The sequence below is a fragment of the Apus apus genome, chromosome 5, assembly GCF_020740795.1.
Source record: "Apus apus isolate bApuApu2 chromosome 5, bApuApu2.pri.cur, whole genome shotgun sequence".
NCBI classification, from domain to species: domain Eukaryota; kingdom Metazoa; phylum Chordata; class Aves; order Apodiformes; family Apodidae; genus Apus; species Apus apus.
Genome location: NC_067286.1, coordinates 376,790 through 389,764, shown reverse-complemented (window position 1 = coordinate 389,764; position 12,975 = coordinate 376,790). Strand labels below are relative to the sequence as shown.

Below are 12,975 nucleotides of genomic sequence, written 5' to 3'. Positions count from 1 at the left end.
CTGGGAACAAAGCGGGTGGAGGCCTTTCAGCCCTTGCATCTCAGCACAGAAACACTGCTCCCCTGTCATTGTGCAGCAGGTGGAAATAAAAGCTCCTGACAGGCAGAGACACTGCCCACTGGCAGTGAAACCACTGCTGCTCATTCAGCTGCACGTGTTCCCATGAAGTATCTGCACACAGCCACAGCCTCATGCCAGCCAAAACCTTAGACCGAAACACACAACAGCCCCACAACACTAAGGCTGAAGAAGATCTCAGGATAGGATAAGGTATGGAATATTAAAAAAAAAAAAAAATCGGTGAAAATTTGGATATAATTATGCATGTTGAGACCATCCTGCTCCTGCTCTGAAATGCCCCTTTTTGTTCAAATATACACTTAAAGAGCCACACGAAATTGGTCAGGAGCAATGAGCTATAAGAAAGCAGCAGGCACACAGGGATGCTGTAGGAGGCAAGAACAAGGGCTAGGACTTGAACTGATCTGGAATCCTTCGTACTTAATGGTGCTAAACTTGGCACAGCACTTACCTCAAGGACCTCAGAGCAGAGATTTAATTGGGACCAGATTGGAATTCACTGGAAATTGACTCAGCTTAAGGAGTGTGCTGAGCTCCACAGACACTCCCAGTCAGTCTGTAAGTCAGGGCCAAGGTTAGGGAAGGCCCACAGGACCCTGACTGTTAGCTAGAAAAAAGGAATGATTCGGATGAATTAACTATTCTCTCAGAATCCAGCATGTAGCTTGAATGAAGATGGCAAGAGCATCCAAGTGCAGCTTGAGTGGAAACAGAGACATGTCCTTCAAAACCAGTCACAAAAGCCAGTATCTGGGAGACTGTACACAACTGCCAGGATGCTGCTTTTCATGTATTTTTGCAGGCAGTACTGCAGCACCAGAGATGGAGGAGTGACCAAAGAGCACTCGTTACCCACTGCCCAGTATGATGCTGTTAAACTGATCTTAGCTGGACACACCATTCCCTGCACTGAACATGCAGAGAGCAACTTCTGCTTCATGCAAGAGAGGCGGATCTGCCAGTTAATCTTCTCTGGTTTTGTTTTTATTAAAGCAGTAAAGGCCCTAATCTTAATAATAAGATAGTCCACTGAATCACCTTAGATCTGTATCACTCCCTAATGATGTGTCATCCCTTGTCTTTCAGCTTTTCCCCTTCTTTATTCTGAACTGCCAGTCCAGAGACTGGCACGTCCCCATCTGCTCCCTAGACTCACTTGGTGTAACTGGTCACTCCAAAGCCTTGTGGAAAGTTTCCCAGCTCCAGACAGGGCATTGTGTTCCAACTCATTCCATTTCACCCCCACGCATAAAAATACAAACCCTCAGCTACAGATATTGTGTAACTGAAAGAATAACAAGCAGGATTATCTCAGGAAATACCCCGATTCCTGCACCTCTGTGGCAATGAATCCTGTATCTGAGTCACCTTAAAAAATGTGGAGGGAGGGGGAAAAAAAAAAAAAAAAAAAAAAAGGAAGAAACCCTTAATAGCAAGGGGAAAAAACCAGCATTGTATTTGAGAGAGCAGGCTGGCAGAAAACAGAATTATTTGCACGCTTATGGCAAGGATGCTTTGCAGTCTGGAAGCATCCCCTGAATTTTTAAAAGATCACTTTTCTTTCCCCTTTTTTCCCTTACTGTATTTCTTTAAAAAGAGAAGAAATTCAAGTGCATTGAATCAGTTTAAATAATGGTAGAAATGGACCACATATGTAAGATTAATCTCACTCTTATTTCCCAAGAGTTTCCCTTTGGGCTACAAGTTCTCTTGTTAATTTTCAACAACAAGTAATGATCTGCATTGAAATCTTGAACAGGATTTTACAAAAAGCACTTGAGTCAGAAAAACGTAGTCACAGCTCATGTCATTTAGAAAGTCAGGTTATTTCAAGAGAGGGGCAGGATCACTGCCAAAGAAACACAGCCAGTACTTGGAGGCTTAGGAGAGAGTTCAGTATTTTGTTTTAAATCACACACACTGAGCAGCCACTGGGTATGGCAGTGAGTGACACTCAGCTGATTAGAAATTAAATTCAACAACCAGCATCAAAGGAGCTTAGAGACTTACACTCGGTTTGGTCACTTTCTAAGGGTTCAGGCATTTAGACAAGTTAATGCAAAAGTCATCTGAGGTACCTTCTGCACAAGGTAGAAGTGTGTAGGGTAAGTTGTTCATACAGCTGCTCTCTTCTAGCACACGCCTCACAGAAAGGCCCTCCCAAACACCCACCTCTTTGTGTTGTAGGCTGTGTCTTGTGGTGTTTCCTCAAGCAAGGTTACGTAGCCCAGCGCACACGTGAGGATGAACAAGACTGTTAAAGTATGAGCTCTCCTAAAATGCAGAAGAGAGAAAACTGACATCAGGAAGCAGAAAGCCTTACATCTTCACCTGTCAGTGAAGCCTCAGTGAGTCAAATACACAGACAGTGAAAGAAGTTTGAAGTGCTGCACAGCAACAGAACTCACACAGTCAGTCCCCCATGCACCAGCACACGACAGGAACCTCCCACAGGAACAGGTCTCCCTCCTTTTCCCCAGAGTGCTTTGAGTTCAGGAAGATCTGGACAAACATTTGCCAAGTGAACTTGAAAAAAATGAGCACCAACTGTGCTAACATATCTGAAACCCTCCAGATTCCCCTCCTGGTTTGCTGGGTGTGCACTCAGGGGTGCTGCCACACCTCTCTGTTTCAAAGCTCATGAACAACACCTGCAGCAGAATGAACAGACTGTCAGGGCTGAACAGAAAAGAATTCACTCCAGACGTGGGAATTACCCACGACAAGAAAAACTAGTCATTAAAAAATTAAAAAGCTCTGAATGAGAGCAGCTGCAATTGTAAGCAGCACAGTGCTCATTCCCAGGCATCCCGAGCTTCACTCCACACATCCACCTCCCAGAGGGGATTCTGCTGGAACAGCTCTGCCAGCAAAGTCCCCTGGAGGGCCTGAGGCTGGTAAAACACAGGACCCTGTGACACACTGGTACAGGCAGAACATCATTAGTGTGCAAGGGCCACAAGTTCTCCCTTCCCCACCCACGAGAGTTCATCTGCTGGTCCTGGTTTTGGTGTGAAAGAGCACAGTGAGCCAGACCTGGAGAGAAGAGGGGACCTTCCTGCAGCTGCTGCTCTGCACACACCCCCCTACTCATCATATACATGCCATGTTCTCACACTCCACTGTTTGCTTTTTTTTGTCTAATTTAAAGTTTCAGTGGAAAACATACCTGAGCTCAGCTCAGCATTACCATGTTCCAGTACTTAAAGGGTGGCTACAAAGATGATGGAGACTCCCTGTTTACAAGGAGTCCCATGGAAAAGACAAGGGGTCATGGGCACAAGTTGCTCCTGGGGAGATTCCCATTGGACACAAGAGGCAAATTTTTCACCAAGAGGACAGTCAAACATTGGAATAATCTCCCAAGGGAAGTGGTAGATTTCCCCACATTGGACAGTTTGAAGTCTCAGCTGGACAATGTGCTGAGCCACCTCATATCAACTGTAGTGGCACCTGGAGAGGTTGGACCAGATGATCCTTGAGGTCCCTTCCAACCTGGCATTCCATGATTCTGTGACAAAGACATGAGTTCTGCTCTATAGCACTACACAACCTCTCTTAACACAGATGCTTACAACAACACAGGTATAGAGCACGGAGCTTAAAGAATAGAAAAACTGCCAATGAAAATTACTATACGACCAGTATTTGTACATGCTGGTGCTTCTTACATCTTCTTTTTATCTTATATTGTAATACAAGCTAGCATTATATTTCCATGTTATGCCAAAAGACCAAAGTTTATACATTCATGCTGTAGGGTGCCTGATAAACTGGAGATCACCGCAGACTTCCGAAAAGTCCACTGACCTACCCTTAAACACCAAACCCAGTAATCTACCTGAAATGACTCTGAAAGACAAGGCAACCATTATTTTGCACTACAATTTCATCCTAACCCAAAACACAGCCCCGTCTCACAGCATCCTTTTAATCCCACTGGAAAACCCATGCAATACCTCATAAGCAGATGCAATCCTCTTCTGCCACTGCTGAAAAGGTGTTCAGCATTTAACACTATCCTCCCCTGCAGTCCAGAGGACACAGACTAACCAGCTCCAGGAAAAAAAAGAAAAAAAGAAAAAAAAAAAAGAGAAGGACCCACGGGTGTTTTCAAAATTAGCAAGGAAGGAACATGTCAGGAAAGCCAAGCCAAGGCTTGGCAGCAGCAAGCTCCCTGCTCAAGAGATGCATTTTCCTTTGCCTTGCCTCCCAGGATGCCAGCACCAGGTGATTCAGACAGCACATACTTAACATGCATCTCACAGCCACGTGACAGGCCTGTTTTGTAACCTACAGTAGTTTAAAAAACTAAATACAGTTCTCTCAAAGTACAGCAATGGACTGAACAAAATGCTCTAATTCGCTTAAATCAGACCCTGGTCTTGTTTTCTGCATTTAGCAATGTATATAATGAACCCAACAACCACCTATACCTTCATTGCTGGGAAAGGCTCTGCTAACTGCAAGGCTATGCCTTATGTTTCATGCCTTGCTTTATTGTTTACTTCTTTGAAACCAGTGCCTCTGAGGCTACTCCAATAAATCCCGAAGTGCTGTTTTCTGCCTTGGCACTGCCCTGTCTGGACCCCTCTGAGCCCCTGACCATGCCAGGGCATGGGTGCCCTGTGGGTCACCAGCAGCCCGCGAGCAGCACGTCCCAGTGACAGCAGCTCCTCGGCAGCTCCTCCAGCACAGCACCGATGCTCTCGTTTCCTCCATCCCTGGGGAAGGGTCCGTGTTGCAGAGCCTCACCTCACTCCTTTCAGCTTACTTTTGGTGTCACAACCATCAGCTTGAACTTCACTGAGCTCCCCTCTTTAACAACAAACGTTTCCCTTTTGGCTCAGTCTTCATTTCCAGCGGATCCTCTTGTAGCAAGTTTTCAAGGTGGTTGGTCGCAGAAACGTATTTTCAGGCTAGCATGCAATCCAGAGGGCAGGCTGAAACACCCTCCAGATTGTCTTCTGGAAAGAGCAAGTTGGCAGCTCTAAGCAGAAAACTGCAAACAATGACCAAGTGATGCAGCTGCTGGAGGCAGCAGAGCTTCAGACAGACCCACCTGTCAGGGCAAAAAGTACAGGCAAGTGTACACTGATACACACTGGGCCTTCCCACAGTGTGAGGGGGGGAAAAATAATAGAAATAGGAAAAAATTGAAAATAGAAATAATAGAAATCCATGTGGAATGAGACCAAAAGTGAAACATTTAGAGCAGCCAGAAAAATGAACAGCATATGGAAGAAGTGCCTGTCCCAGTCTGGAGGAATTAACTGCAGGAAGGGTTTTTTTTTTTGTCTGCACATACACTTTAAAATAATACACCAAGAGGAAGGCAAGAGATCTAAGAACATCCCAGCAAGGTAAGCATGGCAGGAATTATGCAGAAAGGCTTATGTTCTCCTCACCTGGAGTGTGTGGGGACTGGAAAGAGCCAAGCTAAGCAGACCAGGTATTATACCCTTGAAGTTACTCAGGAGCTGGGTGCTACACCAGAAGCAAGCTGGCACTACAGCCAGTTCTGGGGGGTTTATGGCAAACAAATCAGAGAAAGCAGTGCCTGAAAGTATATGCCTATAAAACAGGTAAGGCCAGGAAGGGCAAAGAGAATCCAAAACACATCCCAAGCTACTAAAACAAGCTGGAACATTCAGCAGCTTATTCTTCTGCACCTGCATTTTTCTCTCTTCCTATATCCTACCTCTAGCTCTTTCCCTGTCCAAACACTGGGGCACTAGAGTGAAATAATTCAAGTTCTGTTTTTATAAAACTCCTTGCCCTGCTCCTTAGTTACACACCAAGAGAGAGCAACTCCAGCAGTCCACAAGCAGCAGCAGTCACTGCACCTCTCCCACACTGCAGCCTGCAAAGCAGTGGGGCTTTTCCATTCAATCTGATCCTAATTTCTCCTCTTCGTGGCAATTCATTCTCCTGACACATTTACAAACTGTAGGTTTTTAAAGGAAATTACTATCAGAGCTTTTACTTTCCAAATAAAGTACATGGCAAAAATGGCATAAGGAAATGTTTAAATATCTCTTTTCTGGGGGAGACTGAGCCAGCTGAGCTCCCTGGAGGGACAGGAGCAGGAACACCCCAGTGCTCCGTGACCTCCTTTCATCTCCAGCACAAACTAAAAGCAGCTCCAGTGAACTGGACCACACCCCTGTTGTCCACTGCTTGGCATTAAGAGTTCCTGTTTGCCGTAAATGATGCAGTAACTAAAGACAATAACAATCAGTGAGAACAGCATGCAAAGGATTTATTGATTAGTCTTCTTGTCAGGTCTCTAGGCGAAACAAGATTCCAACCAACAGCCAGTGCAGTTTGCCTCTTGGGTTAAAAGTTGAATTAATAGCTACTGCTAGAGACAGAATCTTGCAACTAAAACAATGAGTTCCACTTTAGCCTATCATCAGCTTTTCACAACAATGTTTCTTCTTTACTCCCAATAATGGCAAAGTCATGAAAGCACTTCTGAAAGAGTTTTAGAACAGATGTCAAAGCTCTCTACCCTCCATGCACCAACTCAGCATTTGACACATGGTGGAAATTCCAGGAAAATATAACAAACAGTACAACAAATCTATTACTTCTGCAGCAGAACAGTGGTTCAGTTATTGTGAAGAATAAGGTACAGGAAAATACAACAAACATTAGTAACAATTCAAACCTGACAAGTATTTTGATATTAAAAAATCAAAATCGTAATTAACAGGGAAACAACCCTGACTGGGCACAGAGAGGTTTTTCAAACCTTCAACAAAGATTCCACCTTGGTCATAATCTTGATAATACACCCAAAATTAGAGACCAGAAACTGAGTTGCTCACACTGCAGAGGGCCAAAGCAAGCACTCAGGCATCAACACTTGAAAAAATAAGAGGTTAACCACCCGTTTGTGACATGAGCTCTCTCTCATCCACCTAGACCACAAGCAAATAGCTGGTGGCAATCAATCAACGTGCGGACTTAGTACGTGACACTGCCCAAAAGCTCCAGACACCTCCAGCTGCACCAAGTACTGATGTGGCTGCTGGCTCTAAGCTGCAGGCTGCGTTGCAAAAGATGCTTAAAACTCTCATTTAAAAGTACCTATTCTTAGAGCAGCAACAAGTCTTCAGCACATCTCTAAAGGCACACAACGTTGATTAAATCTCTGTATGTACTTGGATGCTCCAAAATAGCAACGTTCATTTTCCTTGCCACAAGTTGGTGCCTCTCATGAAACGATCACTCAGAGAAGGACAATGGCACGTACCCCACAGGGCAACGAGCAACAGAGGCAAAAGCAAAGCTTCAGCAAAACAGCTCTTTTCCTTTGAGTGAGGAAAGACAAAGTTTCTGTTCACCATTTCTACAGAGCTCACAAGGTAATCAAAGTTCTCAAAACTATTCTAAATAATCAGCATCTTTGTATGTTTAAGCCTGTTGAAACCTTTGTTGCAGGTTTTAAACAGTTTTAGTTTAAAACACACTTGGAGCAGGCCTCAAACAGTGGCAAGAACAGGAGGAAGGTGCCCTTATGCCAGGTTTAACTGCATGGAAGCAGCTGAGCCTGCAGAGCTCCCACAGCCTGGCACACCCTCCAACACACACTGTGTGCCTGCACAGGATCCACCATCCCAAGGAAAGCAACTTCCCTGGGAGAAGCCTAAAGCCCAGGGGGCAATTTCACTCTCAAAAAGTCTCTGTATAATGATATTTCTTCTCCACTTCCAGCTCACTGGAAGGAGCTCTGCAATCCCTTTGTTCCAGGAACAGGTAACAGGGCCTCATAATGCAATTCCCAACAGGCAGCTCCCTGCACCTGAGGCAAGAGCTACTGTGACCCAGCTCAGGGGACTGCAGAAGGGGCTCCCAAATGTTCCAGACTCCAGACGCTGCCAGGACATGCCTGAGCAGCAGGGAAGCACAGCCTGGGTGTCACAGCACCACCCTGATGCAAGATTTCTCTGCTCAGTGAAGCAGCATGCCTAAACTTGGCCAACTGGGAGCAAGTGGGGAGCCAGCAGCACAGGTCAGCACAGACAGCACCTCACCAGGGCCTGCTCCAAACCTGCCAGCTTTTCTTGTATGAGAAATATCCATCAAATGTTAAGCTTCCAACAAGCTTGAGGAACACGCAGCCAACCCTCACCAGAGGGTACAGGAAAAGCTCCTGCCAACGTGCAGATCTTCTGTGTCCCTGAGCTCCCTCAGATAAATCCCCCTCTGCCTCCAGGCAGCCTCTTAGTAAAGCCCCTGCTGCCTCAGGTCGGCTTTCTAGAGAGCAGTGTGCAAGGAGTGGCTGAGTAATACTTCATTTTGAATACCAATCCTGCACTGCCAAAGCTGGCGGGTTTGCACACACAGCCCCTCACTTCCAAGGAGACATCTCTGTGCTGCCACCAGGAGAGATGTCCCACAGTACAGAGCAAAAGGAGAGCAACATCCAGGCAGAGGCATCCCCAGGCTGCCTTCTCCTTACCTGCCCTTTCTAGGCTTTTTGCACCAAACAGGCTGAATCCATTCCTGTGAAAGCTGTACTAGCCCAGAGTCTCCTACCCACCATTACCCTCTCTTCTTTTCCTATTTGTTTTTTAACTTCCTCCACAGACACCTGCTGCCACGCTGTGACTGTTAGTAACTCACATCACATCCACATGATGGCAATAGAGAATTATTTAGTGAGAGACAAAAGCTCATCAATAGCCAACAGAAGACATTACAGCTAATTAAATTGAAGTTAAATTAAGGCTTATTGAAACCAATTAACCTATAAAGTCACAATGTAACCTGGTGGTAAAGATTTATCTGGCACCTCCCAACACCTTCAAATCAAGACTGGATGCCTTTCTGGAAGATAAGCTTTGGTTAAATACAGGCTATGAAATGTATACAGAAATCAGGGGCAGCACTGAAATTTTAGGAGAAAATCAGACAGAATAGCTCACTAGATTATCCCAAACTGGTAATCCAAGACTGGACTGGGAAGAAAACACCATCACATCATGTTCTGGTGCCTGTTGCTGGCTGATAGGAGGGGGAAGAAAGTTTCATCTACAAAAAAGTTGCTACAGACCTCTACATCTATCACTTACTGATTATCTCATTTAGTGGAGATACATCAAATTACTGCTTCCCTGAATCTCTTTGCTCCTCCACAGAAAGACACCCAGCTCCTCTTCCTCCAGCATCTTTATTTAAGGCATCTGTCCCAGTGACTGCTCCCAGGTAGCAAAATCCAGCTTCTGTTGGATTCACCTTTTCCTGCCCAGAACAAAGTCCCAGCAGCAAAAACCTGTCAGACAAGTCAGTGTCAGCCACAGTACTGAAATAAAGCCACAGAAATGCTGTAGAAAGCTCTATATGGGGACATTAAAAAAGGGAAACAAACACACAAACCTGGTGGTGTTTCCATACTAGCTCAGTAAAAATACCAGATATACAGCACTTCATACTGTACAAAAAATAAAACTCAGAACCTCAGCCACAAAGAGGTCCTGTGTCTGTGCTCAGAAAGCTCCTTCTGTAAGCAGGCAGGCAAAAAACAATCCAACCTACTGGAAACAACAGTGAACGCTTGCCTAGAGCAGCAGCTGGCCAGGCAGGCCTGTATCTCCAGCTCCCTGACAGCAGGGAGATGTTTTGAGATGAGTTCCGGGATAAAAGTCACAGAGAGCAACAATCTTCTCCTCCTTTCCTTCCTTGACACTTCCCAATGACAAGGAGAGCTGTCAAGGTACTGACTGAGCAGGTTCCCACAATGTAATTAAGATACAGCATTTTTCCAGTCTCAAATTATTAAGCCTGAGTAAGAACAGATGCATTATACAGCACATAACTTGTTTTGCAAAGTTTTAAAAAGATTTTAAAAGAGCAGACACACAGCTAGAAAGCACCACCTTTCCCAAGGACTGCAGCTACAGCACTAAAACTACCTTTGCAAACTGAGCTACCTCTAAAATGATTTCTGACTGTGTCTGCAAGTCCCAAATTGTTGAATTTTCCCAAACCAAGCCAGGCATGCAAGTAACAACACCCACCAGCTTCTGAAGTCCAAGGAGAAAAGGTACTGTCCATACTTTTCCACCCTGGGAAAGCCAGAGGGCACCTACTCTTTTAAATCCCATTTTCTGTGACCACCTCTGTAGCAGCACAAGAAGAGTACCGAGGGTCACAGGAAGAAAACTGTCCCTCTGTATAAACTTAACTCTTGGCTGCTGCAGGACCTCAGCCATTGCCAAGGGACACGCTGACACACTCGGCACTGCCATGAACAGGTCAAAAGGAACAGCAGGAAAAACCCTGAAACTTTCCCAAGCACTTGAACTCCGGGCTGCCAGCGCAAGGGAACACGGTCTTAGGGGAAATAAAATAAAACGTAAACAATTTGACTGCCCTCCCAGATGGGGTGAGCTGACACAGGGGAAGCTCCTAGAGAACGGCAGCACACTTGGACATTCAAAAGAACGACTCACGTGGACAAAATAGCTGCTGTGACCGCCGGTATTTTGGGATGACAATCCCATAGGAGCGGCGGTCTGCAGGCTGGCCCCACACCCCCACAGCAGGGAGAAGGTGCAACCAGGTGAGATTATGCAATAAAAGCAGCAACAAGCGGTTTGAAAGCACCAGGAAACACCTTAACGAGACGGTGAGGAAATGAGCGTGTTACCCATTTTCCATGTGTAAGTCGGCACAGCTCCGCAGCCCCCGGCAGGATCCAGTTATCCAGTCGTTCCCCCAGCCGACATGTGGCAACGCTAACGTGCTCTCCAAGAAAGCTCCTCTCGCCCTCAACACAGCAAGGTCCCTCGGTGACACCCCGGTGTGTCAGGCTGCTGCAGAGCCCACCCCGCGGCAGTTTGCACGGGCAGAAACACCACCCAGAATCAGCAGCTCCCCCAAGACCGACTCCCCCCGCTGCCCATATTGGCAGGGCAGGAGCCAAGTGCCCTCCCCCTGCTGCTCCTTCGTGTCACCCTCGGCTCCTCTTCCAAACAAGGGGCTTTGCTGTCCCAGCTGGGTTTCCTCCACCCAAAGGGACACGCATGTTTCAAACACCAAGGAAAGCTGGGGACGTGCACACGCGTGTGCTGGAGTGGCTTTCTGGAACAACTCCAGCCAAGCCGGATTTAGAAGCGCTTTCCTAGGTACAAACACATCTCTTCCTCGCAAGGGCTGAATTTAACCCAAACGAGCACTCACACCGGCAGCCCTGGCTTGTTGCCCCCCTTTTCTGGGCTGAGCAGGCCACAAAGCCCCGCGGGATCCCTGCCCAGCAGACCTGAGTGTCACACCTTCAGCTTCCTAGCGAGATCACAGGGAACACCGTGGGCAGAAGGGGCCTCTTTCCAGACTGAGGGAGAGGAAAGAAAAGGTAGGGTTGGTAGCAATGCTGCTGATGGAACAGCTGGGACCAAGCAGGGCCCCGGCGGGCTCCCCAGGGAGCAGGGCAGCCTTCCTGGCTGGAGCAGCCGCCCGGCCGGCAGGTCTGCGGCAGGACGGGGAGAGGGGCCACGGCCACCAGCCTGCCCCGAGCCGCTGCTGCGCGCCGGGAAACAAGCAGTAACGGCGCCACAGCACCGGGAAAAAAAAACCACCTTTACGCAGAGCCCACGGCCTGGCGGGTTCAGCCGCGGTACCCGGTGCAGGGAAGCGAGAGGCACGAGAGCTGCAGCCCCGGCGGGGGCCGCGCAGCCCGGGAACGCACCTCCCGCCCGCCGCGCCGGGCCGGGCCGGCGGCAGAGCTGGCCGAAGGCGGGGGAGAGTGAAGGGCCAGAGCAGGGCGAGCAGCGGGGGCACCGGGCCCGCTGGGTGCCGAGGCCTCCCCGCAGGGCGGGGCGCGGGGCGCGGGACGGGGCGGCTCTCACCAGAAGAAGGTGTTGGTGCCGTCGTCGTACACCTCGGACTCGGTGCTGCGGCGCAGGCCGGGGCTGCTCCTCTCGGCTGCGGGCGGCGGGGGCCGTTCTGCTGCTGCTGCTGCCGCCGCGGGGGCCCCGCCGTTGGGCTGCGGGGGGTGCTGCGGGGCGGGCGGCTGCTCCTCCAGGGCGGCCTTGCCGGGGGCCCCGCCGCGCCCGGGGCTCCGCCGCTCCCCGCGCCCGGGGCTGCGTCGCTCCCCGCGCCCGGGGCTCCGCCGCTCCCCGCGCCTCATGGCGGCGCCGCCCGCAACGGCCGCGCGCGCGGGCCCGGGGCTCCGCCGGTCTCGTGGCGGTGGGGGGGGGGAGCGGGGGGCGGGAAGGAGGGCGGGGCGCGCTCCCGACACGACCCCACGTAGGGCGCGGAGCCGCGCACGGCCTCGCGCAAGCGCTGCCAGGGGAGGGCGGGGGAGCGGGAGTCGCCTGTTGCCGTGGCAACCACGCGGCCGTTGGCCGGCGCGCGCGCCCTGCCGCCCCGCCCCCCCGACGGCCCCGCCCCCCGCGGGACCTGGCCCCGCCCCCCCACATGGCCCCGCCCCCCCGGGACCGGGTCCCCCGGGTCGGCGGCGGGTCCGGCCGGTCCCCCCGTGCCCGGGGACACCTCCCGCCAGCCCAGGCTGCTCCCAGCCCCGTCCCACCTGCCCTTCAACACTGCCAGGGATGGGGCAGCCACAGCTGCCCTGGGCCAGGGTCTCCCCACCCTCACAGCCCAGAATTTCTTCCTCCTCCCTAGTCTTAATCTCCGCTCTTCCACCTTCAAGTCGTTCCCCCTCGTCCCATCCCTCCCTGCCCTTGTCCCAAGCCCCTCCCCAGCTTTCCTGGAGCCCCTTCAGGCACTGGAAGGTGCTCTCAGGTCTCCTTGGAGCCTCCTCTTCCCCAGGCTGAACCCCCTGCTCCCCCAGCCTGTCCCCAGAGCAGACACACTCACACACCCCAAGTCTTGCTCAGAGCTGGAGGTTCAAGTCGTGCTCTGACAACAGAGCAGGAGGGG

The 12,975-nt window shown here is 49.8% G+C and overlaps 1 protein-coding gene across 2 annotated transcripts in view; it reads right to left on the bottom strand.

Moving 5' to 3' along the window:
- Positions 1-12,289, bottom strand: part of PTDSS2 (phosphatidylserine synthase 2) — a 39,078-nt gene extending 26,789 nt beyond the window's left edge. Inside the window, exons 1-2 of one of the 2 annotated variants that reach the window (XM_051621303.1) lie at positions 11,940-12,289; positions 2,254-2,355 (exon numbers count right to left, since the gene is read on the bottom strand). In XM_051621303.1, coding sequence (XP_051477263.1) covers positions 2,254-2,355; positions 11,940-12,220 — 383 coding nt within the window. In that variant the 5' untranslated portion in view covers positions 12,221-12,289. Of the gene's footprint in view, positions 1-2,253; positions 2,356-10,741; positions 10,889-11,939 lie in introns of those variants that run through there. The other variant, XM_051621304.1, reaches the window with a different exon arrangement.
- Positions 12,290-12,975: the final 686 nt, after the last annotated feature.